This window comes from Falco cherrug, chromosome 2, assembly GCF_023634085.1.
Source record: "Falco cherrug isolate bFalChe1 chromosome 2, bFalChe1.pri, whole genome shotgun sequence".
Classification (NCBI taxonomy): Eukaryota; Metazoa; Chordata; class Aves; order Falconiformes; family Falconidae; genus Falco; species Falco cherrug.
Genome location: NC_073698.1, coordinates 90,309,463 through 90,337,137, shown reverse-complemented (window position 1 = coordinate 90,337,137; position 27,675 = coordinate 90,309,463). Strand labels below are relative to the sequence as shown.

The following is a 27,675-nucleotide window of genomic DNA, read 5'->3' as shown; positions in this document are numbered from 1 at the left end:
CCAAACCCTGATGCAAGTTGGAGACAATGGATCAAAGTATTTTGTTAACTCGTAATGTTCAGAATATTGCAGTGGTAGATCCCCAGTATCTCAAGGAGATTTATTAAGATGAAAAAAATCAGTACGTGACATGATTGAAATCAGGTGACATTAACACACAGAAGTGGTGAAGCTTATTTTTAGTTGTGACTGAACCACAGCTAGGCTGTGTGAATTACTTTAATTCTTGAAGGCTACAGGATGTTTTACTTTGTTAGGAGACTAACTTCTTTTCAGGAAGTTACTATACTATTAATTGTTTGCTCTATGCCTATGTTCTTTAGTCTATAGGAGACTCGATGGCACAGTTGAATGTTGCAGTAACAACAGCCTCACAGACATTTGCTTTTCATATAGTAATAACTTGGACAGCCACCTGGTAAGTTACTTAAACTGCCAATTCTGTTTGGTAAATCTGAAATTATTTAAATTATATTAGTAATATTTACCAACATTTATGCAGTATACTCAAGTGTTTAAGAATACTTACAGTTTGTAATAGAGGTGGATGTGTATGTTATTCTCCCCATTTACAGCTGAAACCCCCCAAAATATTGGTTATGGGTTTTCCCATGATCGATCAGGAAGTCTCGAGAAGAATCAGAAAAGATCATATACCCCCCTCATTCCTTTAGACAGAAAGACACCTTTCCCGTTTTCACCGCTGGATGTAGAATATTGGTGAGAAAAGACAAATTGTGAGAACAAGGTGAAATTGCTGATTTGATGCTTCAGTCTTTAAAGGTACTGAGACTATAGGCAAAGCAAAGCACTGGACTGTTCCGTTATTTTGTCTGAAGCCACCAGTGCTGCTCTCAAGGTTAAACTGAAAACATGCAAGAAAGTCCTAGAGATAGCCCAGTTTCTCAAAATCAGGGCATCTATTTGATTCCTTCTTCACCATGTTGATTTGTTGTCACATGTGGAAGCATACAAAGTTTCTCAGTAGGGTTTTGATTTATCAAAGCACAGAAATGTTTGTTACAGTATGTGATCCGTATTGGCAGTGGTGGAATTTTTCTAACAGTTCTCTTTACAAAAGAAAGAGCACAGGTATCACCTGTAAACTTTTCTACACATATGAGTTGTTATTGTTCTGACCTCTAGTGATAAATACCTGAAGAAATGAAAATAAGCCTATTCCTACATCTGCTATGTTTACAGTTTGCAATAATAAACATCCCACTCCAGAGTGTTTTTGTGGTATTTAACCACTAAGAGTTAAGCAGAGACCAGCAGTTCATTTGAAATATGACAGTGACTGGTAACGTTCTGGAGTTCAGCAAGATTTGGTAAATCGCTACCCCACTGAGCTTTGACATTCTTCTACTGCTTAAGAACAGAGAAGAAAAAAAAGCATTCAGAAACCTGTGACCTTCAAGGCTCCTTAGACTGGCTGTGAGTTTTTGAACAATTATTTTAAATAGTCTTTGCAGTGGTATGCAGCAGTATTTGAAAGTGTGCCCTCTCCCCCTTGTTAGAATAGAAAGAGCTTGTATTGAGGTTAATGGAGAGTGTCTGACACGCATGCATTTATGGGGAGTGTAACTATCAGGCTAAGAAGCAAGAATATCCCTTTTTTTTCTTTTTTTTTTTCTTTCTTTTTTTTTTTCTTGCTCCTAAGGCAAACAGTACATGAACTTTCCTTGCTTGTGTTTTAAGAACAAAAGGGAAATGATCGCTGAGCTTTTACAAGAGACATGAGGGGGGAAAACAATTTCCTGTTCCTTTCTGCTGTACTCTGTTTGGCCTGTGGGGAGCAAGGAAGATCTGGTCTCTAAGACTGCAGAGTGAGAGTGTTATGGGTAGGACTTGGGACCCAACACTGCATTGTCTTGTGATCATCTGAACCGAGAATGGTTTCTTAGTTAGCACACAGATGGTAAGTTTATTGGTTTGCTGAACTAAAGGTTTTGTTCAGCTGAATGATGTTTTAGATCAATGAAGACTAAAACCTCTTAAACAAGTAAGTCACTAGTTTGTTGATGCAGGCTCTGTTCATTAGAAATCACTGGCTTATGTTTAGGTGTCTTTCTTTTTTGTTGTGCACGTGTGTACCTTTTGAAAAGTTAACTTTTATTTTGGTACATTTGCACACCCTCTCTTCCACATTCCACCAAAAAGGAATGACAGGTTGAATATGTGTCAGGCAGAGGTTCTACAGGATTTGACAAAAAAAAAACAAACAAAAACAAACTACCAAAAAAGCAGATTTCGGCTCTTCATGGACAGGTAGTATATCAGTGAGACACTTCCTTTGCTTTAAAAAGGAATGTATAGTACCTTTTATTCTGGTCAGTTGGAAAATACGTTTAAATTTGATAAAAATTTTAAATGCCCTTTGCAGTATGCCTGTCTGCCAGCACGAAAAGTTATTGAAGCCAGCAGAGTCTGTCAAACCAACATGGACTGCCAGAAGGACCTTGTTCCAAGCTTTTGTGTGACTCCTTCTTTAGAGAACCAAACGAGGCTAATCAGGGTAAAACATCCACCCCATATTGATATGCTGTATGTAGGACACCCAATGCATCTTCAGTACACAGGTTGGTATTAATTATTAAAAGAGCTTAACAAAAGAGATTTCTAATATGATTTACTTTGCCTGGCTGCTTGAACAAGGTCTTGGAGCGCTTGTCAGTTAACTTGTTTAATGCAGAATCCATTTGTTGTTACAGCCAGTGGAGAGACATGGACTACTCAGGCCTAAAATGAAATGTGCACAGTGCAATGAGTTACGAAGGTAATAGAAACCATATGTGACGTGAGATGGTTGTTTTTTCAGAAGAGTATGAAAGGGCTTTTTCTATAACGGATCTCACTCAGGTTAGTCATGGGAACCAGGCACCTGCATTTTCCTAACACATAAACTTCTCAAAAAGCTATTGTAAAATCTCTAGGGCGTCTTGGTCTGACATCTTGCCTGGAATATTAGCATGACTGCTGAAATCACACCTAATACCCAAGTATCTGTGACAGATTCCCATGACTACCGAGACATAAGAACACTCACAACACAGTTTTTTTCTGATTATTTATTTCTTTATTTGAGTGCCCTAAATCAAATAACATATAACCATTTAGTTCCTTACTTTGAAATGGAATATGGTTGTCCTTTAGGCAAGCTTATGTTCTTCAGCCATATATACAAGTAAAAAGTAATTCTGCTTTTCAAGCAAGTAAAGTATGGAAAGAAGGAACAAACTCATCAACATCCCTGCTTAGTAGCTTGAGTGGCATGGTGAAAATTAGCTTCAGATGGGCTTAAAAAAGTGTGAAGTGTTAAACTACCATTCCTTCCTGTGAGGAACCTGTCTGTTCCTCAAAGATGGCTATACCTCAGAGAAGGAGATTTGCTTCAGACATCTTGAAGTACCTCCCGAGCAAGGCATTGTACTTTTCTGAACCAGCACTGGAATTAGGTACAAAAGAGCTTGAGAAACAGTGATGAAAACTGGTAGTGTAAATCCATTAGCATTCTTGCATAACCATATCTTTAATTAATCTGCAAGTCTTTATCTTTCTGTGCTGGTCATATTTTGATACGAATTACTTATTTCTACTTGTTTACACTATATCCTCATTTAAGAACAAAATGTGATCTCTTCACTTGTGACTTTTGCCCTCTTGCCTCCTCTTAGGAGGAAAACATTGTTTACCTGTGTGATATCAACACACTGTTCTATATTTGATGGCGTCTATTCCAAATGCAGCAACAAATTTTAGGAGTAGGGTTTGATAATTTTTGTAAGCTCCCTTTCTTGGTCTGTAACAATACAAACTGTAGATACTCTAGAACAATTGATACTGTTCTCTTTTCCAGTATGTTGGAGCAATGGAGTTTTAGTCAGGGTTTCCTACTGAACGGTAATTCTGCAAAACAATTGAACCTGTCAGTCAGAAGTCAGAAAAGAATGTTGTTGCATCTAATGAGGTAGTTCTACTTTAGGAAGTTACTGTGTGAAAATACAGTGTATTTATAGGAATATAATTTTAAAGTGATTTGCTGTACTTTAGGTATTGCACACTGAATGTGTTAATTTGAAAGCTAAAATCTTGATTTTATTACAAACTTTGCTGCAAATGCAACCTGTGCTCTATGTTCCCCTTGGAAAAACACAAGAGCTAAAATTACGGGATCCTGGTTTGGGCAGCAGATAGTCTACTGTACCATCGTAGAGTTCCATGCATTCCAATGAAACAATTTCTAAATATTTCAGACTTAACTTTGCACTGTACAATTCTGTCTTGGGGCCAACAGGTTTGATTATTTTTTTCCCCCCTCCCAAGTGTGACTGATCAGAATGTGGTAACCATTTTCTTACAGTTAAGAAAGGAAAATAGTTTCTTCCTCTACTGTGTGAATTTTGAAATAGGAATGCATTTTATTGAAATGCCTTATTATTCTTTAGTGTGATCTTAATGCCTGCAGGGTACATTACTTTTAGAGTAGTACTACATTTAAAACACAGCCTGATAAGGGAGTTGCGCTACTGTGTGACTTTACTTTCTCTAGAAATGTCACCAAAGTAATGTTTGAAAAACATTCTAATGCTATGCATGTATTATTTTCTACTTAGGCTTGTATTGTCATGATAGTCCTGATTTATGGAGAAGCAGTAATTATTTCATATTTTCATTTGAAGCTACCTTCCTGATAAAAACTTATATCCATATTAGCTACTTACAAGAAACAGGCTATACAGCTTACTTAGAATGGTTCTGTTTCCTCAAGGTAAAATATCCTAGCAAAAATGGTTTTGTTGATATGGATACCATATATAGCTCCTGTTTCCAGTATATAATTAAAAAACCCAACTGGAAAGATTCATAATCCTAAACGAATTTACGTTGCTGGAGAATTGGCCAAAACTAAACCAGAAGAAATTATTAGGGATGCATGTTGTTTAGGATGGCCATATTTATTAATCCTTTTAATTATCATTGTCTCTGTAAAAAGTATCTAATGTAATCCAATATAAATCCCTACCATGGGTTTAATTCATGTGGTATTACTCAAGACTTTTAGACTTTTCTTATTGCAGGCTAGTAATGCTCTAGAGGCTCTCCCTGTTTGGACAGATGTTATTTAAGGTTGAAATGGAGGGCACTGTCATTATTGTCATACAACTTTGCAGTGTGTCTTCTTTATTTTGTATGGGCTTTTTCATTTCTTCATGTCATTTCTGGTATTGCAAAATCTTGGCTTCCTTCTCTGCCCCTCGTTGGTTGAGAATAATCTGGTGACTAACATTCACATTTAGAATTCATGCTGTTTGGGAGATCATATCCTTGAATGTTACTGCATCTGCATCACTCATCAGGGATCGAAACCTGCAAGATTTACTTCATGAAAAGAAGATGGAACTTACCTAGAAGATAATTTCCCTAGACTGGACAAGTCTGCTTCTGTTGTATCCAAGTCTTCTGGGGGAAACAAAAAAAGCCACTTCCTGGAAGTTTTTTAGGCAACAAAAGCCATAATCCCTGATGAAGGTCTATCTGGTACAATCTGGTTTCTCAGTATTTCTGTGCTTGCTTTCCCTTATTGCTGAGGATGATGCTTCTTTTCTTTCAACCCATATTTAAAAGGTTACATGTGTAGTTCTTCCAGAGACCACACAGGGATATCTCATGCCGTGCTGTCCCTCTCCCTCTCTGCCATGGCATACATGCCCTTTCCCCCATTAAGAGGTTTTGAAAAGCGCTTTGGTCAGCCTAGTCTCCAAATCACTTCTAATTAAAATTGTGTCCATTGTGCATTCTTCACAATATTTGCCAACATCATCTAGCATTAGCCAACAAAAGAAATGTTAATTCCAGGTCAAAGAATTGTTTAATTAGAGTGGGAAAACAATGACTGTTTTCTCTCACCCAGCCTCACTGCTGTTCCCCTCTTTCCAGCAGTGTCTTTTGAAGACAAGCCTGGAGAACATAATTTCTGTAATTTTTTTTATTATTCATCGGACAGATTTCCCTGCTGCCATTAGGTATGATCCATTACAGACACTAAATTCATTGCCTCATGTTACAATGTCTAGCACTTGGTCCAGCAACTTCGTGAGGAGTTTGTGTTTTGGAGATTGCTTTAGCAGCAAGGTTTGGAGTTGAGATCCCTGTCCAGTGGCTGTCAGGGACAACAGAGGGTTTGTTGTAACAAAGAGGGAAGGAGATTAGTGATCCATTTGCAATGTAGGCACAACTTCAAGTTCAGGATGGTGACTTGTTTGTGTCCGTTGGGTGTTTGTCAGGAGGCAGTCAAGCTTTTGAAATTACAGTGTATTTCAGTGTATGTCTTTTGAATACACTCGCTGCCTCAGCCATTTTGATATTTTAGCTCATGAACAAGAGGTCTGATCAGATGTTCTGATACCAGCCTTCAGCTTGATGAGTTGTTTGCTTTGGATATCACTTTGGATATCATTTGACTTGGATGCCTCTGACTTTCTGAGCTGGATGGTGTCCAGGATTTCTGTCTGTTATGCTCTTCACTCAGGGGTCCAACAGACTTACTTATTTTCTCTCGGTTCCCCTAATTCAAAGTCTTTCTTAAGCTAAGGTAAGAAAGAATATAATTTTCAAGCTGTCTTGGCACAGCTGTGGTAGTTTTGGTATTGTAAAGTTTTCTGGTTGTTGCCACACCAAAACCTTTTTTGGGACTCCTTGCTATCCAAATCTCTCCATCCCATGGTATGTTTGCTGGTTGCACTCATCAGAAGGGCCTCTGTTAACACAAGAAAATGTTGTTATGCGACTGAGTAGACCAGTTCTCTGCCTCATGTGCCTTTGGGACTGCTTTCCCGTTGCTTTTTTTTTCCATGTCCTTGAATTGTTGATTGAACCCGAAGAAATCTGATGTTGCTCTTAACTAAGACGTACTTAGCAGCACTTTTGGTATGTCATGTGCTAGTACTGTGAGGTTCCAGCAATTTCTTAGCCTATGGTTTTAAAATTTGTCAAAGGGTGGGTTAAATTGTTCCTTTCCCAAGGGATATTTGTTTTGAATGGGATTTGAATTCTTGCTTTCACATGTCTCTGTGGAGATGGTATTTCTTACAGCTATAACTTTTTCCCAGGTGGGTAGGGAAAATTCAGGCTGCTGTGGCTGACCTCAACTCACATCCAAAGTTGTTCTTCAGGGACAGAGTGACTATTGTTGATACTGTGCAAGCTCATTCTAAAGGCAAATTTTTAATTGTGCCTTAATTTACCTAATCCTCTTCTGCTATGCTATGAGTAGAGCCTTCTAGTAGCAGAAGTGTCTCTTGCAGCTGTCACAGAACTAATGCTTTCAAACAGTTCCTGAGGCTGGCAGACTGAGACTGCTGTTTACTTTGAAAGACTGCATCAAGACTTTTTATGAGACAACCCAGATGGAGCATCCCTGCACTAACAGTGCACTCTGGGAGGTCTCAAGCTACCTCAGTTTTCTTGAGGAGTCTGTCATAAACATTTGACATGCAGTCAGCTGAAGCTTCATGCACCTCTTCAAAGAAGTTACAGTACTAAGGAAGTGTTTCAAGGTCATGTGGTGCTTGACACTGCAATTTTCCAGTCACTGTTTATAGGAAGGATGCCGAGTCCCACCTCCTAGGTTTTTAAGTTGCACTAAGTTGCATCTTGGAGTCACTTACAGTATCATATGAAGGCAGAAAAAGAAGCTACTTACGTGTTGGCTAACTGGTGTTAAGATATGTAATGCAGCTGTGCATCATCTCCTAGCCTTTGCTTTCTCAGAGTGAGTCCAGAATTCTGCTCTCTATCTGCCCCACTCCTATACAACATGAGCTCAGTCTCAGGTCAGGGGGTTCTTCTGCAGGTACTGCAAGAGAAGAATTTTCTGGTCTTTGGAGAAAAGTACATGTGTGCACCCACAGTATGAATGTATACATGTGTGCTGCATATGTTGAAAAAGTCTGGTGACTATAATCTCTTTTTGTATGTTTTTCTTTGAAAAGAACTTCTATTACACCGTGTGGTCTTTATGACTACAGATGTCCAGTTGCCTCTGAAAATATGTATCTTAGATCTACTTTTACCGAAATCATGCTAATTGTATTCTGTGGAGTGACTTTACTATGACAGTGACCATGTTTAGGAAATATTTAATGGCTGCATTCTTCTGAAAACAAAACCCAAGCAAAACTGGTTTTAGATTGGTTATTTGTCTTTGAAGAAATGTCATTTGAAATCTGATTTTTCTGCAAATTTATAATCTAAAATTCATAAATGTTATAATATTGGAATGATTGTTCATGATTTGTGCATCTTTTTATTTTCATTTCAGTAAGTCTCAGCAGTTTTGTACCACGACAAAACTTTCTAAGCATTGATCTGCCGGTGGTGATAGAGACATTTTGCAAGTATCCTTTGAAGTATGTTTGTTCTCTTAAGGCAAGAAGGGAACTGTTTGGAATTTGGTGACACAGCAAAATTTCCATTGGATATCCTTTTAGACAGGATGCTCTGAAACATTTCTGTAGAGGTTTGACATCTTTTTTCCATCTCTGCATTGATTATTGTCCATTTGCCAAGCTCAGAATGAAATCTCTCACTTTCTTGTGCTTAGCAGGAGATTTTGATCAGTGCTTTTTTTTTAACTCTTTCTTGAGGGTAATTCTTAACAGCTCTGAGAAAATCAAAGTAAGCCTGAATTTATAGCAGGACAAATGAGATGTTATTGCTAGCTTTGGTATGTCAGAGTTTTATGATTTTTGAGTCATTATACTGAACTAAATAGCAGTGTATAGTTCCTTTTTTTTTTTTCTTCAACAGAAAAGAAACTTAGCCTATTCAAAAAGCAGGATGATAATTCAGTTAAAAATGGGATTATATATATACACATACATAAAAATTAGTAGGCTTGCATATGGCTAATCTAAGAACCCTTAGCCTTAGAAACTGAAGTGTTTATGTGTGGCTATAGAGCAATTAAACAGTGTAGTCCATAAAACTAGAGTAAAGAAGCTACATAAGCTCCCCTTTTCTGGGAACACACCAACGTTCACACTGACCCAGCTGCTTTCTGAGTAATGTGTCTTCTTGTCTGGCCATTATAGGATGGAGGTAGGTATTAGAGTTAGCAATCCTTTACCAACAATAAAAAATGCCTACCCTTGCCTCATTCTCACATGCACATGCATGTACGGAAAACCACTCAACTTTTCTAGCTAACAGGTACGTAGGAGAGAGAGGCCAGATTTCCAATTATATTCTAACCATTTACTTCAGCAAGGGAGTGTTTTGGAAAATATTCCTAATCATTATTTCATACTTAGGTCATAGGTCTAGAATGATTTCTCACTTTAGGTGTGGTGTCAGAGCTATAACCTTTCTCCAAACCACACAAACCAAGGAAGGAAAATGGGCATTATTAAGTGTGGATTTGCTGTCTCCTGCTTTCATCCGTGTTGTGAAGAGCACAGGTTGTTAAGTATCCAAACCTAGTGCTTAAAAACAAATGAATCTATAAAGGCAGTTCGCTGAGCTGGTATGTTATGGTGTAAAACCCATTGCACTCATATAATTTCTGTGAAACAGAATGGCAGCTGAAAAAATAACTATGTTTCTGCATACTCGAAATAAAAAAAGTTTTGTATTAAATTTTTGTTTACATTTTCTTGGATATTATCCATGAACCTTAACTAATTTTAACCAGGTACCTAATTTCACTGTCAGGAGCACTGGCAGTTATCAATGCTGTACCCTGCTTTGCTTTGGATGGTCAGTGGATATTAAATTCATTCCTGGAAGCCACTCTGAGCTCCCTGATTGTAGAAAAACAAAACAGAGAGCTTGTTGGCTTTTTAATTTTGCTTGGTGGTAGTGCACTTTTGGCTGCCAATGTTGCGCTGGGACTCTGGATGGTGACAGCACGGTAGAACATTTGATGCACTTCCATCACTTCTCAAAGTACACAAAAATAATGAACCCACTGCCTTTTAAAGCTTGTTCAGTACTGAAATTGAAATAATTCCCTTAAAATGACACTGAAAGAATACTCGCTGGTGGCTGCTGTTTTAATTTAAAACTGTACAAACGTTTTGCCTGTGGTCATGGGAAATCTAATAAAAAGCAGTGGGAAACTTTTTATATACTCTTTAAGCACTGTACTAATTTTGGAGAAATTGCATTGTAAAGTTTCACAGGAAAAAGCCTAAGACTTCATTAATTTACATCTCAAAATAAGGGAATTATTTGGCCTCAAACATTTGTAAAGTGAGAGAATAAAATACTTAGGTTTTATTTTGTAATTTGAATAATTTTCAGAAAATCTGTGTGGGCTCTGCTCATTTCCCAGTCAGCATAGTCCTGAGTGTTGTTTTGTTTTTTTGATCTGTTATTCTACCAAACTGGACTCTAAGAAGCCTAAAGTCTGATCTCAAAATGGTGAGAAGTGCTTACCACGTGTTAATGAGGAGAGAGAGGCCATATGGGTTAGTAGCTTTCCTTTTCAGCTGGCCAAAATGACTGGAAGCATGTTGTCCTCAGGATGTAGATGAGAAGTGCCAACGTCTGTTGAGAATGAGGCGTGTGGGAGCATAACAAAGCCCACATGTCTGCTTCTTACACATTGGGTTCTATGTTATCATAAGCAGCTGAAGATTTTTTTAAAGGCAATATTTGTCAGCAATACGTACCAGATAACTGAAATTTAGCTTCTGAGTGCTGAAGTATGCTGTGCACAATTATTCCTAAGTGATAAGTAATGTTTGTTTTGTTTTACTCAGAAAATAACACTGTATTATACCTGTTTACAGATAGAAGTGAAACCTGTTTATTTTTATGGTGTCTTATCTTCTGATGCTATGCATGTAATATGTACAGTAACTCACTGATGGTTCTCTGTCTTTCAAAGGGTTGTTTTCCTTTGCTAGGATGCATTCTGTTCAAAGATAGCTAACAAAGATGTTTATCTGAAGCTGGTCTTGGAACAGAATTGTTTAGAGGAAGAATATGTTTGTGAATTGAACTGTTTAAACATTTGGCTTTGCTTTCTGAAATGAATACAGACCATATCCTTGTTCTTAAATGAACAGTGGAAGAACAGACAGCGTTTTGCTGACTGAAGTATGTCTGACATACTTCGAAGCTCCTTAAGTCTGTAATGTTTTGTATCCAATAGGATTATATGTTGACTGTCATGTCCTCCTGTGATATATTTCCTAGTTTATATAAATCGGGTTCAGTCAGCGCCTTGCCTCAATAGGCTGATACGACAAAACCAAAAAATGCTCAAGTTTGGAAACCTAAATATTAGCAATAGGAAAATGTTGAGAAATGCCCTGCAACTTCTGGCTCATACAGTGCTTCCCATAGGAGCTGCTGCAGCTCAGAGTTCCTTTACAGAAATGGCCTTTCCATTAGGAACTGAAGAGGAAGCTAAACTCGCAGGTACCGGCCTGCAGGCAGTACCCAAGCATTCATGACCAGGTAACAGATTCTCTTTACACTAGAACTAAAAGCCTGGGTAATGTTAAAAGTGGGGTTGAGCCCAGCTCCTGGTGCTACCGCATAGATTAATAACTATGATGTTCACATTTGCCCACTGATGTATTACTGTATTTTTGCAAAGTAGCCTTCACATTTCCTTAAGATGTATTCTTCTCAAGATGTTGCAAGCAGTAATGAAAAAGCATGTTTGTTTGTTTGTTGTGTTAGTTTACTTACCTCTCCAGTGCAGTCACAGGCTGGGTGGGCTTCTTAAAAGTTCACCTCTGTGGGGTGGCAGGCCCATGCCTCTCATTTTCGATCATTTCAACCCAGGCATGTGGTCACAGATCCCAGCAAGAGAGAGTAAATCCTCCAGGCAATCTAGCCTGAGTTGGTCTCTTTGGGGACTGTTAAAAGTCATAAAGAGTGCAAGAAAGGGAAAACAAACTATCGGAAACTGCCAGGGGGCTTCTCTTTCTTCTGGAGACACCCTGAAAGTCTAACTCATCATCACTCCTGGAAACATATAGAGGTTTCAGGGAGCAGTTGTGATGGGCTAGGAGGGATGGGAACAGCCTGGTTCTTGCACAAAGCCTGGCTCAGAGAAGACTGCTCACTCACCTAAGTGGGTGCTTACTAATCTGAGCTCTTCCTTCCAGTGGCTGTGTGCCACTTTCCTCTGTCTCTGTGTCTTGTCCAGTCTACAGTGCACAAAATTAACTTGCACTTAGAGTTTTACTGCAATTTAGTAAGGCAGGATATTTACTTTTCAAAACGGCTGCTTTTTAGGTATCAGAGTTGCAGTGCTGTCTTACTATCTAAAGCAACAACAAATGCATCTATGGTGATTTCAGAAATATTATGTGAAGCAGCATTTCAAGTTTGATACTTCAGATATTCATATTGACTACAACTGCTTGGGACAGTCTTTTAGCGTAGTACCTCTCCTGGAGATGTAGGCAAGAGATCTGAAAAAAACAAAGTTTCTGAATTAACATACACAAGTTACATCTGCTATAATGAGGCTAGCAGGTTGTTCCTGGTTATTTAAAGTGCTACCAAAACATGATGTTTTATCAAAATAAACTAAATCCAGTTTATTTCACTTTACATAATCGGTGAAAGCCACATTTATTCTAAGTAGAACTTCAGACTGTGTTTGACCTCATAGTCAAAAAGAGATTGGAGAAGACATTGGTTATGGTTACATTAGTATGCTGTAAAGGCCCTGGTTATCTTACATGGGAGAGAGAGTACTAGAATTATTTAGAAATAATTCATGGGTCCATTTCTCCATGTGCTGAAATTCTACTGAATAAGGGTCGATTTAGGTATGTACAGGTGCTTTGAATCAAGACGTTAAGCAAACTGGGTTTGAATGGGTGACCCATCTAAGCACATCTTAGATTACTTGTGGACAAAAGTTAAGCTGGACCAGTCTCTGAAGAAAAAGTTGTTCAGTGGATCCATTTCGTTCTCCCATAATCCTAACGTACAGATTACATGCTGATAAGCATGTGCCATATGTACAGTTAATCGGAGGGAATTTGCTGGGGTTCTGTTTGTTTGTTTAGCAAGAGAGAACACAGAAGGGCACAAGGGGTTTTTTGTTAGCTTTTTACTCTGGAGTATTTGCAATGTTTCTTCAGTTTCTGTTTTTGTCAAAATTAAAAGGAAGCCTTTCCTTACAATGAAATCTTGCCACTTCTTATTCTAATTAGCCCCTTGGAATGTAACGTATTCTTTAATACAGAATACACCAATATAGTTGTGGGGCATATTGACTGGAGTATAAAACAGAACACTCTTAAAAGATTTGATGGATACTACTATTTATATATACTATACATTGTAAATCTGTATCAGATGGAAAAAGTAATGTCTAACATTGAGAAGTGCTATACGTAGCTTTTACTTGAAAATTACCAGAATAATTTCATTATTATAATCATTGTTCTGATTTTCTATGAGAATTTTTTTTTATATCAGCAAAGACTTCTATAGCATGTTCTGATAATGCATGATGAGACATGAAAATGGTTAACTTCTCAGCATGTGGGATGTTACACTCTTTGCTAACTTAGGAGATTTATACCAGCTTGCTTCTGTACAAGTTACATGAGAGAGACTCCACTAGAAAAAGTATAGACAAACTTGCAGATTAGTCAGCCCAAATTTATAAGCCACAGTGGAAAATCTGTTCACTCATCCTTTTTATTTGGAATGAAACAACCAACTATATTGACAGTTGTTTTTTCCAGTGATGATGATTCTGCGTTTGTGTATATGCATGCAGATACATGCATACATACATATAATAGGCACATACACAGCCACAGTCTCTAATGCTGCTTTTTTAGGGATAACTTAACAGCAGTCCTCCATACTTGCAATGTAGACCTTTTTCTTTTTCCTTCTCTCTATGAATTCCATGGCTTTCACTGGGTTTTAAAATTGCAGTTATGTTTTTCTCCCATAACTGATGTAACTTCTCTATTAACAGAAGACAAGCGATGGACATAATAAGCAGAGCTGCACGAGTTTTGTTCAGCTGATGTTTAAAATATGTTTATTGCTTTCTCTGAAGCCTCAGCTACAAGCATGGTAAATACAGATTTTTCAGGGCAACTAAAAGAGATCAACCTTAGAATCCATCACTCTCTAAATGCTGCTGTTTGTGCTGTTCTGAATAACTGGGATGAGTGAGGCTGTGTAGAGTATACTGAAGAAATAGTTTCCAGGACAGACCTCCCCATGGTAGTGAAGGTGTTTCAGCTTTCTTGAAATAAGGATATATTTTTGTTCAGTTTAGAACATCAACAATCCAACTTTCCCCATAGCTTCCTGTACATTTTACATGATGGCAAAGGTTGACCTGTAGTAAATATTTTTTTAAATAAATTCTGCATGTCTTCTATCTGAAAGATCTGAATTTGTATCTGGATATCATTTATGACAGATGAAGAAGGGTTATAAATGTTTATGTAGCCTAGTCTGTATTTAACTGTTTTAAAGAAATGTGAGTTAAACCCTGGAAAGAAATAGTTATTTGTAAAATATGTTCTATACCCCTGCATTCAGACCAATTTCCACGAGTCTTGCCTCAGCTTTGTTCTTATGACCTTGTGAGTAAGGAAGCTGAATCTAACTCAAGTAAGATCCAATATTAGCAGTTGGTTTATACCCTCTTTATCCTGAATTTCATGTAATACTATATATAGATTAGTTATTTAACCCCAGGCTGAGTTGCCTGGGGTGCATATTAATGCAGCATTTGGGAAGCATTGTACTAGGGACTGCCAGAAAACGGCAGCTCTGTGACTCTTGTTCCTTAGACTCATCCACTAGGATCATGTGAAGAGCAGATGGCAGTGACTTAAGGGCAGTGAAGGACTTCAGTTTATGGCAGCTTTATGAAACCTTCACACTGCTGACCCAGTGTGAAAGGACAGGAACAAAGAGCAGGATATGACACTGCAGTTCCATTCATTCCATTTGCATTGGCATGAAACGTGAAAAGAACTTGTAATTAACATTTCAGAGCATGCAGATATGTTTTCCAGCCCTTCACTGAGTCATTCAGTGACAAGTGATCAAACTTTTTTTTTTTAAAAAAAACACTTTGTCTTTCCATTGATAAATGTGCTGAATAAGTGGTATGTGGTACTTGTAGCTTATTTTAGTAAAATGGACTTGGATATTTCCCACCTCCAGGTGTTCATCTTAGGCTGGTTTTTGCGGCATCACAGTGTAATTGACCTCCACTTAATACTAGTTTGAAAGTTTGGAGGCTCTTTCCAAGCCATCACTAGAGAAATCTGGGGGGTTTCCTTCCCAAGCTGTTTATTAATATTTTAAATTCCTCTTTTCCTTACATAACTTTGCTTTTAGATTTCATATGATCTTATCTGAAGTCTGTCAATGGAATATGTATTGTTTTGAAATTCACTGTGGGTTTTTTTCCTTTACATAGCTTTATTTTTCACACTGACTCACAGCTGTGGAATGTTAGGTTTCTAGACCCTTTGTTCCCACTATGCATTGTTCACAATCATAGTTTTTTTTTTAAAAAAAAGGAAAAAAAAGAAAAAAAGCTTCATTTTGAAAATGTCAGCTAACAAATAAATGGAACACTTTGAATAATGTATTGTGTTTTTGTTTTGCTTTTTTTCTCTATGAAATCAACCAAACAATAAGTATTGTTTTCTATGTATGATAAATGTATCCTGCAAATAAATTCATTGTTTGATTGTTAATGTGGTTCAATCTGTTTTTAAAATTAGAGTAACATAATTCCTTATTTGTGGCAATTACCATATTCTCTCATGTATTCTTACACTCTTCATATGTAATTTGTATTCTTTCTCTGGGTAGTGACGAGGTACCACAAGGTATCCCTGTCCTTTCCAATGTCTGACCAACTCCTAAAATTAATAATAACCATCCCCTTCCTTTCCTTATTTACCAGCTTATCTCAGTAACAGTTTGAATTACAACAGAAGTGCCTCCAGACAGACACCTACACATGGTTCTGTGTAAAGCTAGCTTCGTTCTAATGTGTCCACGGTAAATCTGACTGCCTTGTAGGAGCAAATGCCTCTCTCTTGGTTTAGTTCCTGTGTAATTCTTCTCTTACAGAGTTACCGACTTCTTTTAGCTTGGTAGTGAAGTATTTGACGCAGGATGCCATAGTCAAGGTAAGTGAAACGACCTCTCTGGGTGTTGAGACCAGTCCTATGTGAAGAACTGAAAAAGTCAGATCTTTGAATGACATGAAGGTGATGTTACACTTCACAACCTTTTGATTTCTATATACAGGCCAGCCCACAGCTGGACACATTCCCTGGCTAGTTCTGAACAAGCTCACTTAGGTATCCAGACGCTGTCTGGGGCTGTGTTAGCATGGTGTAACCAGGTTGTTTAGATTTATTGGAGAATGAAGCTTTATTGCCCTTGTTTCTTGGGCAAGCTCATCTAGAGTTAGCCAGGTTGTTTGTACTGAGAACTAAATTGTCCTTTGTTGCTTGTTGGACAAGCTGTTACTTTATGCAAGCAGAGCTGTTTCAGCAAGCATGGCTTTGTTCCCAGATAAAAGATTACCATGAGAAACAGGCACACAGCACAGATTGGACACATTGGTAGGGTTTCCCAGATGAGTCACTATGCAATTTACTGAATACTTGCATGAGGAGATGGTGCTTTTTTCCCTCTTTTTCTTACTCGTGTTAAAGGTAGATACAGTAGTTTGTTTCCTGAAGCATTTAGGTTTCTAGGAGGGTCCTGAGGCTTTCCAGTTGATTCTGAAAATGTTATCCCTTATTCTGATTATGTATATTCTGTAGTCTAGGATAAAAGCAGTGATGTCTTAATGTCACCTTCAGGAACGTTGCCTTAATCACTAATATAATTTCAGGATAAGGTTTAAAAAGAAATACTGTAAGAGTCTTGCTTCTGGTAACTTTATAAAGAAGGCTTTATATAATTCTTCATCTGATCATACCAGTTTGAATCATCAAGCAGAAGCATTCCTAAACATCTTTAGTAGATCTGTATGCATTGAACTCACTTAATTCTTATCTAAGATTTTCATAAGCTTTTGATGTGAACTACCCAATTAAATACAATTTAAGGTTTGATTCTAATCTTACAGTGGTAAGATGGGAGAATCCACAACATTCCTGAGGTCTGAGCAGCAGTCACCCAGACTTCTGACTTTTCCCTTCTTTTTGCCTCAGACGGATGTGGGTCTAGTGTTCACTTTGATGCTTTTAAGGCTCCAGTGTTGTTGAAATAGAATTGGAGGTTCTTACCAATTAGATATCTTATTCTCTACATTTCTGATTAATTCTACGTCTTTTTAGTTTTTTGCAAATATAGTAGTGGCTGAGTACTATGTAACTGCCACTTCTGACAGTCTTGAAAACACATGGTCGTACATCTTTTTTCATTTCCCCTGGGAGGAATCTTTCAAACCAAAAAGAAATACTTTTTTATTTTTTGTTAAACATGATCCTTTTTACTTGCTATTGTACCATGAAAGTCTCTATCTTTTCCCCTTTCACAGCTCTGTGAGGATCTCTATGAAAGTATTACCAGATATTTTTTAAAGTCTAAATTCCTCTAAGCCTACTGAATTTGTTCAGTTACCCACATAGGCATCTGGTGTGGTCCAAGATATCCTAGGGTGTTCTTGGGTTCATAACTTGATGTGGAACAACGTTTTGAAACTTATCCCCCAGTTGCATCCTTTTTACTCCTGTTGGTTTAGGGCTTAGGGTTTCTAAGACCTACGCATGGGGCTGGCAGATGTGGGTGAGGCCCTATGGGAGATCAAAGACATTCTGGACCAGCAGCTAGATGCTAGGAGGGGTACCTGAGGACATTTTGTATCACGCTGGATGCTTATATGTGGGCAAGAAATCAAGCCAGACTGACTCCTTTTCTTGCCTTGCATTTCTTTTCTTTTTTGACTCATGTGGAATATAAGGCTCTTTGAGTTGAGTTTTATTTGACATAAAAATACATCTAAGCTTTTATGTTTGTGCATAATAGTGCTATACAGGCTGGTTTATAAAAGTTAGGCTAGCAGAATACATGCATGCTCCTCCTGCTCTGGACCTTAGGTCTGGAAGCAGCAGCAATGAGTATTCCTGCCTTACCTACAGCAAGAAAAGGGAAAAGGAAGGCTTATTTTATCAGGAAGATACCATCTGTTTCCAGATGTGGAGCGGTGGTAGCAGCAGCGTACAGGTTTACAGGAAGCGATGAGGAGGCACCAGGTGGAGGCAAGGCTGCGTGAGGGGGCTGTGATCAGCCTGGCCAACTGCCACAGTGGTGTACTTAACTCAGTTTCCTTGCAGAACAAAAGAAGTGGTGAGACTTACAGTTAGGAACAGGATAAAATCAGGGAAGGGATGTGATAGAGAGAGGTGGCTAGTTCATTTACAGAATCTTTAACTGAGAAAGAGAGCATGTATACTTTACAAGTGGAGGGAAGTGCTGTTCAGTAACTCCACAATAAGCACTTTTCCTACTTTTTTTTTTTTTTTCTTGAAACATTTATAGAGCTGACCTGCAAATAAAACTAACAAACGTCCATCCTTGGTAGAAACATCCCATGCGGTAAGATCAGAGGGGCAATGAAAGCCTGTCCTAGACAGCAGTTCAGGGCATTTAGACCTTGGAGTCGTGGCGCTCTCCCTATTTAAGGATCAGGCTCAATCTTACTTTCAGTTAGTCTGGATGTAAAGTCAGAATTTTTCTCACGTTTCCACATTCCCTCTTCGGCACAAACTTGACCTCACAGATGCAACTATTAAGAAAAATTAATCAATCAATTTCTATAATGTTTTGCCCTTTGGCTTTTTTTTCATTCCTGCAGCTATTTAAATGACTAGCAGAAACCAGGCCAAACCACCTGTATCTCTATCATCGCTGCAAAATCAACAAAGCCAGATTATGAACATGCATTGTAAACCACAAATTCCTGAGTACTTACCACTGGCTATACCAACAAACTTTTCTTTTTCACACTGCAACTGTTTACCATTCTTTATTAGATGATTGAATTTATTCCCTAGCGATGTTCTGCGAGGCATTTGCAATGCTCAGCGTGCTGTGGCACTGAAGGAAAAAATGGGCAAACCAAAACTTGTATAGTATGCTTTTTACAGCTAGACAAAATTCACTGTTTCATATACTGGACCAGCGCAGGCAAGTTATTATTTTGTCATATATGAAGGCTTTGATTATTTTTCCAGTATTTATCTCCAAAGTTACTCCTAAGGAGAGCACTTCAGTAGTTAACCTAACTGACTTCTGCATACCACTTTAACTGCAATTGAATGTAAATGAACCAGAAGTCGAAATATTATAGTAATAGTTATGACAACTTTAGCAGTATTTTTTCATAAATGTGCAGAAACCTATTGTTTACTTGAGACTTTACCTAACTGGGAACTGCACAATTTTATCTTGACATGAAAATACCAAAAGCAATTCTGAAGAAAACATCTCAGCTTTCGCTTACCATGCGCAAAGGATGGTGTAAAATTTAAATTGTATCATTTAATGACATGATATTAAATGTGACACTAAATGTGATACATCACTCCGTTCTCATATATGTGATTCCCCAGTTTGTTTCTCATGCTCTATACTGAGTCAAATGCCAGTGAATGCAAATTATTTGCATGAGCTCTTATAGCTCTACAGTGTACCTGAAGGCATTAAGGTTGCAGCCAAACGAGGCGTCCAGGTTTGGTGAACTTAGTTCATTATAGTAACAAGGAGAAAAAAACCCTCTAGATAGTGAATGTAGCTGATTAAGGAGTCATGAAACCAAACTTGTCATACTCTGATGTAAAATAGCAAAAAGAATCCAGAAAAGGAATGGTCATGCAGGTTTAAAAAATACTATTTTCTATTATTAATTACAAATAAATATGTAAATAACTTGGGAAAATGCCCCTTAAATGAAGGCACTCTTCTAGATCAAAAGGGTGCTTTGAAATGCAAAATGAACCTCTTTTCTTCTGCCATGGGTTTGTGTATACACACATGCTAATTTGATAAGCACTTGGTTAACTTCCGCTGACCTGGACTGACACCAGCTTCGATAAAAATAGTGATTGTTAGTGGCCTTGAAAGCTGTGAAACATACAGGCTGTAGCTACAGCGAAGGCAGCTGAAATGGCATTGTCAGATCCATAAACCAGAGCTTGCAGTAAAGAAAAGTGGTTTAGCAGCTCCGTATGGGTCCAAGACACAAAGCATCGCGTGGGGCAGCCAGCCCTTGCACCCTGTCAGGGCCAGGCTCGGGAAGGGACCTACCGTCCCAAGGAGCGACTTAGCCCAGTGGAGCTCACTAAACTCTACAGTTAGGACCTCACTTACCCTCAGGTCAACAGGCCTCCAGAACTAGCTCAGATTTTTACCCAAAGTAGCCCCAAAGTCTTCCACACGTGCCCAGCCCTGCCGCAGCAGAGGAGCTCACACACTGTGTCCGGGCTGGGGTCTGGCCATGACCCATGCCGTCCCTCTGGCCACAGAGGCTCAGCCAAGCACTTGGTCTCAGCATGGAATTTTTAAATCAAGCATCCCACAAAATGCAGCGGGGGTTAGTTCTGTCATTGAAAATGCGGTGTGCACGGGTAAGAGCCGGATACAGCAGATGGGAGACAGTCTGGACACAATCCAATGTCTATTCAGTGAATCACTGTCCAGACCATGTATCTAATGCTATAGGTGAGTTCAAAGTCTTGCCAGGACCTACTTACAATCTCCAGGATAGAGCCACGATGTTTCCAGGAATGTTTTATATTGTTTCTTTTGGGTTTTGTGTTTTTTTTTAATCTTTGCTGTGTTTGTTTTAGAGCATAAAGGGTTCGGCGTCCAGGACCATCAATACCATGCAGCAGGCTGTGTGGGGATGCTTCCTCTATGCATACAAGCCGTGTAATAATGAGGTGTTTTCTTGTTGGAGAGGAATGTTAAAGAGATACTGTCAATTTTAAGCTTTGGGAGAAAATTACTATTGTTTTATAGAATAACGGTGCTTTAATATTTGAATAGCTGTTCTGCTTTTCTACAATATTTGCTGAAATACCTTTTCTATGTTAAAAAAATAATCTAACTTTCTTTGCAGCCTAGGAAATGTACAACTTTGGCCATGGAACCTTATGAACAAAGGAGCTTTGAAATGGGCTGTCTCTTCAGCTGCTCCAGATGTTTGACCTGGATGTACCATTGAGAAGCAACTGTGGCAAGCTTGTTGCTGATAAAAGTTTGCTGTTCTCCAGCCATAAGGAAAGCCCTCTGTCTGAAGAACAGTTTAAATTATTAGCCAGTTGGGTATCTGAAATTTGAAATTTCTGCTGGTGCAGCCCAGGCTTTGGAATGTTTTCTTAATGAAATCTTAACACTGCAGTGAGACAATTAGACCTGATACCAGAAAATTGTAGGTCCAGAGTAAATGGTGTCCATGAAGTAAGCACCAAATATGATATTCACATGAAAACAGAGCCAAATTATGCATGAATAATAAGGCTGTAATCAATTTGAAAATATAAAGGGCTCCTTTCTTACATCCTTATTTGCCACAGACGTGATCTAGCTACACTGATGTCAGTGGGAAACATCCTGCCCCTATACTGGAATATCGAGTATTAAAGTAATAGTAGAATAAGATGACATGGCCTAAGCAACATGACAGAACTGGACCTGCTGAGGTAGGAAAACAGTTTCCTTGCCCTAGTTTCTTCAATCTGTAGAATGAAGCAAGGGATTTCCCTTGTTAGAAGTAACCTATTTTGCAAAGCTCCTTACTTGTGTACTGTTAAGACACAGGCCTATTCTTCTAAGCACATCTTGTAAAAGTTATTTTGTCTTGAAGCATAAGGATGTAGCAATCAAATGGAATTTGGAAGTTTTTCTCTGCTGTGGACTGTAACAAGCTTTCAAGGCTGCTGGTCAATGGAACGGTGTGCTGCTGTGAGGGGAGGAATCCAGGGATTCAACCCCACCTAGCTTGAGTCATTTGCTTTAGGCATTTGGACAGTCATCTTTTCCTCTCTTTACAGCCAGTAAAGAGAGCAAGAGCACCACAGAGAGCCGTCTGAGAAGCGATCATGCTGTGGGGCTGCTTCTCACCCAACGCACTACAGACGCAGCCCAGGTACGCAGCCCAGGTACAGCCTGCTCCACAACCATGTTGAAGAAGGAATATATTCACATATAGGATTGCTCAGAGCATCTAGAGAGGCAGCATAAAGTGTAACAGGATAAAACAGTACCCCAAAACCCCCATATAAGTAACTTGAAACCAATGAGTATTGCACTGCTTTATTTCTTCTCTTTCCTTGGTCCATAGCACGTTAATGAATAAAATGTTTTGCATGAATAACACAGTTTATTCAGTAAGGCTGATTACCTTACTCAAAAGGTCTTTATTCATGCATGTCACATTCCTCTAAAGAATGTTTTAGAACAGGTTCTAAGGATGGTAAGTATCGGTCTGAATCATTCCTGATTTTAAAAGTTTAGTTTAGCAACAAAGTATCACTTCTTATATATGCATGTGTAATTAAGACCACTGAAACACAATGATGAACAACTGGTAATTGCTAGGTATCTGGCATTATCCATCTCTTCTTATTTTAAAGTAAAAATTACAATAAAATGAGTCAGAAAGGTAGATAATAATGCTTGACGATATTGATGATTAAGACAGTGGTTTAGAAATCACCCTAGCTAGGATAGGCTTAGAAATAAGTCAAATGTATGCTTAAAGACAAGGATTCTCAATTATATGTGTGGCCTCAAATGTCCCCTTTCCACCTTCCATGCTGCTGTAGCTATAAATAATTACGTTTTTACCTACAGAATTGTTCACTAGCCTTTTCTTTGTCTTTCTGCCAAGATCAAGACTGAAGATCGGGAAGCCAGTTAGAAATACATCTTCACTGTCACATCCATCACCAGTTTGACGCTGAATTCACAACCCATGTTTCTTCTACCTCCTGCCTTTTCCAGCACCTCCCCCACCTCCCCATCTTGACTTCTCATTCTCAGTAACAAATCCAGAACCACTTGCAGAGTTATTAGTATCTGCCTGCCTTTGTTTTGCCAGTAAAAACACGTTTCTTAAATGAAAAAGCGATAATTTCTCAGCAAGCCATTCCTATGCAGTCAGGAGGAAGGAAAGGAGGAGGAAGGCATCTGTGCGTTTTGCTCTTGGTTTAGCTGAGGACTTCATTAGCAAATATATTTGTCAACCTTTCTGTTCTTTAGATCTCCCCAAAAGAAATGACTGTGGTGATATGATTGAGAAGGACTGTTTACAGCATTATGACTCCTTACCTAATTATGTTTGGTTTGCCAGCTGTGTCATCTATTTGAAAGGCTGCACTTCTGGCTGGGGATTATTAACAGCTTATATATACCAGGTTATATACTTTCATACAATCCATGGCTTAATGCTTTATCTCCCTTGAGGGCATTAGACATGTTAAGGTAAAACCTTGTTGAAGGGTAATTTGCTTTAGGAAGAAAGAGGTTGTTGCAGTGAATAAGCATTACATACATCACGTAAAGATGTGGCCAAGATTCTGGAAAGGGACTACTGAATCTGGGTATGTTTTAGGATTCCCGTTCTTAAGGATTTACTTTTCCAGTGCAACAGAGCAGCAAATCAAGTCCTTTAAAAAGAGCCAACTTGCACACCAGAAACATTGCTTACTACACATTAATATTTGTGTTCATATCTGTGAATGTTTGTGATTTACTTCTTATTGAAGGAAAACAGGAAAAGGTTGGAAAAACTGAAGCATTGCCAGTAAGGGCACTGACCACATTGTTATATACTATCACACTAGTTTCCTGGGCAGCTGAAATAACAGCAGCCTGGTTTAGTGCCCTTAAACCAGTTTCTACTGGTTGATTGTACTCCACAGTAAAGCCTGCAATACAGCTCAGCAAAGTCGGCAGCACCTTAGCTGTGACACCAAGTAACTATGGCAGATGCTGAGAAAATCTCCACATCTGCCCAGGCTTGGTTTGGCTTCTAGGAAAACCAGGGAGATGGCACTCTAAGTTGCAAAATATTTCCACCATTAACAAATCAGACTAAGTATTACAAGGTCTGAATTAAACTCTCAGCTCAGCTGCTGTAAAACAGGAGCAATAATGTTTTGATGTTTTGCTGATCCCTTTTACTTTCAGTACTTGGATCGTACATTCTCTGGGTAGAAAGTCCCCTTTCTGAGTGCAGTGACATGAGGATGTGACTCAGATCGGAGAAGAGGGCCTCCAGGTGTTGGTGCAAAGGTGGTTTGAAAGTAGTGTGCACTAGAAAGACTGCCTTCTGAAAAAGATACTAGCTCTTAAACATCTCTGTCACGCAGTCCAAACATCAGTATGCATTTTGAAAACTAATTCAGTCAAGAAGTCACCAACAGTGCAGGCAGAGCAAGAAAAAGGGGTTGTAAACAGCAGAGAAATCGGAAACTGATGGAATGAATATCATACGAAGGACTTGCAGCAGGAGGGGATGAAAATGACTGGCATCAAACAGAATGAAGTATGGCTTAGGAAAAGAGGAAAGTAAGAACAATCTAAGAACAAACTGCTTGATTCAGAACAGGTCGGGCAAGTGACTGAATGGGAAGACAGAGAAAGCCCCGCTGATTCCTAAATAACGGATAAAGATGCTAAGATGAATGGAAGATATTAAGGTGAATTAGGTATCAAAGAGCTATGGACAATCAGGGCTGTGTGGTGAGTTGACCCTGGCTGGACACCAGGTGCCCACCAAAGCTGCTCTGTCACTCCCCTCCTCAGCTGGGCAGGGGAGGGAAGATACAATGACAGGCTTGTGGGTCAAGATATGGTCAGGGAGAGATCATTCAGCAATCGCCATCATGGGCAAAACACTCGACTTGGGGAAATCAGTTTAATTTATTATCAATCAAATCAGAGCAAGGTAATGAGAAATAAAACAAAATCTTAAAAACACCTTCCCCCCACCCCTCCCTTCTTCCTGGGCTTAACTTTATTGCAGATTTTCTCTACCTCTTCCCCTGAAGCGGCACAGGAGGACTGGGAATGGGGGTGTCGGTCAGTTCATCATATGTTGTCCCTGTTGCTCCTTCCTCTGCAGGGGGGAAGGACTCCTCACACTCTTCCCCTGCTCCAGCGTGGGGTCCCTCCCATGGGAGAGAGCCCTCCATGAACTTCTCCAGCATGAGTTCTTCCCATGGGCTGAAGTTCTTCATGAACTGCTTCAGTGTGGGTCCCTTCCATGGGGTGCAGTCCTTCAGGAGCAGACTGTTCCAGCGTGGGTCCCCTGCGGGGTCACATGTCCTGCCAGAAAACCTGGGCTCCTCTCTCCGTGGGGCCACAGGTCCTTCCAGGAGCCTGCTCCAACACAGGCTGCCCATGGGGTCACAGCCTCCTTTGGGCATCCACCTGCTCCAGCATGAGGTCCTCCGTGGGCTGCAGGTGGATATCAGCTCCACCATGGACCTTCATGGGCTGAGAGGCACAGCCTGACTCACCATGGTCTTCACCATGGGCTGCATAGGAATCTCTCATCTGGTGCCTGGAGCCCCTCCTGCCCCTCCTTCTGCACTGACCTGGGTGTCTGCAGAGCTGTTGCTCTCATATTCTCACTCCTCTCTTCAGCTAGTGTTGCCCAGTTGCACAGCAACATTTTCCCCTTTCTTATATATGTTATGACAGAGGTGCCATCACCATCACTGACAGGCTTGGCCTTGGCTAGCGGTGGGTCCATCTTGGAGCCAGCTGGCATTGGCTGCGTTGGACATGGAGAAGTTTCTAGCAGCTTCTCACAGAAGCCACCCCTGTAGCCCCTCACTATGAAAACCTTGCCATGCAAACCCAACACATGCAGCAAATGAAAAACGAAGCTGAAGGAGGGGAAATAATTGGGAGAGCATTAAAGAAGAAGGCTTCCATTCAGCAGATGTGAAGTGATGATCACACAAAAGAAGAGAAAATGGAACTGAGAAGATGGGATTTTCAGAGGGGGAATGGGAGAGATGACTGGGGCTTAACACTGCAGAAGGGATGTAAGGATTAAGGAAAGGTCATATAGACAGCCATTTCTTCTCCTTCATTCAGAGGTGGGTCATCTTTTTTGTCTTTTTACGTCCCTGTCTTATTAGTTAGACAGCACTTTTGTATTTACATGACAGTTGCATTACTTGTTTTTAACATTTGTTATTTCAAGCAGCTTGCAATGTGACCTTAGGGGAGGTTTCAGATTTTATAGCACCCTTTTACCTACCCACCACCTGTTCTCATGCAATTTCCAGTTCATTCCTGCCATGACTGAAATGCTGCATGATAGCATCTTTGCAAAGCCTACAGAGCAGCACAGGGCCAAAAGCATCTTATTGCTTCTCAGTTTGCATTTCCTTAAAGTTGGTTTAATCCCATGTATTTAGTGCTGTAAGGAAGCAATTTCAGAAAATTAAACAGGAATTTCCCTATGTGTTTAAGTCATATCAGTGAGGATAGGTTTTTGTTTGTAGTTAAATATTTCCCTGCAGTGTTTACCGATTAAACATTCAAGGCACACAGGGAAAGTGATTGTGAGCTTGATTGAAAGCCAGCTGAAAAGAGAGAAAATGTCATTGATTCAGCTGGGGTTTAGAATTGATAAAACAAGTTCAGAGACTGATTTGTAAATAAATGTGTGCATTTCACTAATACATTGGAAGTGGGAACTCTTGCTTTTATGGACAGGAACATTTACAAGATTTTTAACTGCTAAACAGTTTATAAATAGAGCTCTGAACAGTTGTGTTCTGCAGTAGGATATACTGTAAATGTGTAACTTAGGGTGACCATTCAGACAGACTGCATATAATCCAGGCAATGAAATATGCCATGCATGACGTATGTCATATGAATAGGACTAATCTGCCAATTACACATGCATCGACCCTTAAAGTTAGGCTCCGTTAATTATTATAAAGGTAGAAGTGAGGCTCACTAACAGAAGTGCGCCTAAAGCTAATGCTACTGACAACGTACAATTTGACAAGAAATATTACCTACAAGCAGAAAACTATGGTCTCTTTCCCATCAAAAAGTACCATTTTCATTTTGAACAAAATATATGAAAAAAATTTTTTAAATGTATTTTTAGCTTGATACTATCCATGAATGAGAAAGAAAAGCAATGGGAAAATAAAACTCATTGAAAGTAAAGCCAATTTGTTGCCAAGTGGTCAGCAGTCTAAACGGTGCTATATGCAGAGTAATAATAGACTTGCTTTCTTGTCATGAAATTTAAGAAATTTTTTTTAAAAAAGTCCCTTAAGTTTACCCTGAAAAATCATAATCATGTGCTGTCATAACTGGAAGGAGGGATCCAACAGTTGGAACGCTGACAAGAGCATGTTTTCAAGGGAAGCTGAATACTTAAGAGAGTAAAGTGCTTACTAGTGCTGCCTCCGATCATCTCGGCTTCATCCCACAACCCTACTGCGGCTCCTCCCGGCGTGATCCCATGGTGCTTCTCTCAATACCAGTAGAAAGTGCTGCAGCAAGTAACATTTCTGCAGATGAGATAGGCATGAGGTGCTCCGATATTGTTACTCGTGTCTGGTTTATGACAGGATAAGCTTTTATCTCTTAGGGCCAGGTCTTTTAATCCAGCTGAATAGTTTCAATGCAGGA

At 39.2% G+C, this 27,675-nt stretch overlaps 1 protein-coding gene across 10 annotated transcripts in view; it reads left to right on the top strand.

Moving 5' to 3' along the window:
- The window catches only part of MBTPS2 (membrane bound transcription factor peptidase, site 2), a 47,815-nt gene extending 21,113 nt beyond the window's left edge, over window positions 1-26,702 (top strand). Inside the window, exons 8-13 of one of the 10 annotated variants that reach the window (XM_055702659.1) lie at window positions 324-418; window positions 2,387-2,582; window positions 8,324-8,399; window positions 9,695-9,759; window positions 11,356-11,469; window positions 13,973-15,614. In XM_055702659.1, the coding sequence (XP_055558634.1) occupies window positions 324-418; window positions 2,387-2,582; window positions 8,324-8,399; window positions 9,695-9,759; window positions 11,356-11,465 (542 nt within the window). In that variant the 3' untranslated portion in view covers window positions 11,466-11,469; window positions 13,973-15,614. Of the gene's footprint in view, window positions 1-323; window positions 419-2,386; window positions 2,583-2,714; window positions 2,780-8,323; window positions 8,481-9,691; window positions 15,615-16,107 lie in introns of those variants that run through there. The other 9 variants (XR_008730984.1, XR_008730987.1, XM_055702658.1 and 6 more) reach the window with 9 other exon arrangements.
- Window positions 26,703-27,675: the final 973 nt, after the last annotated feature.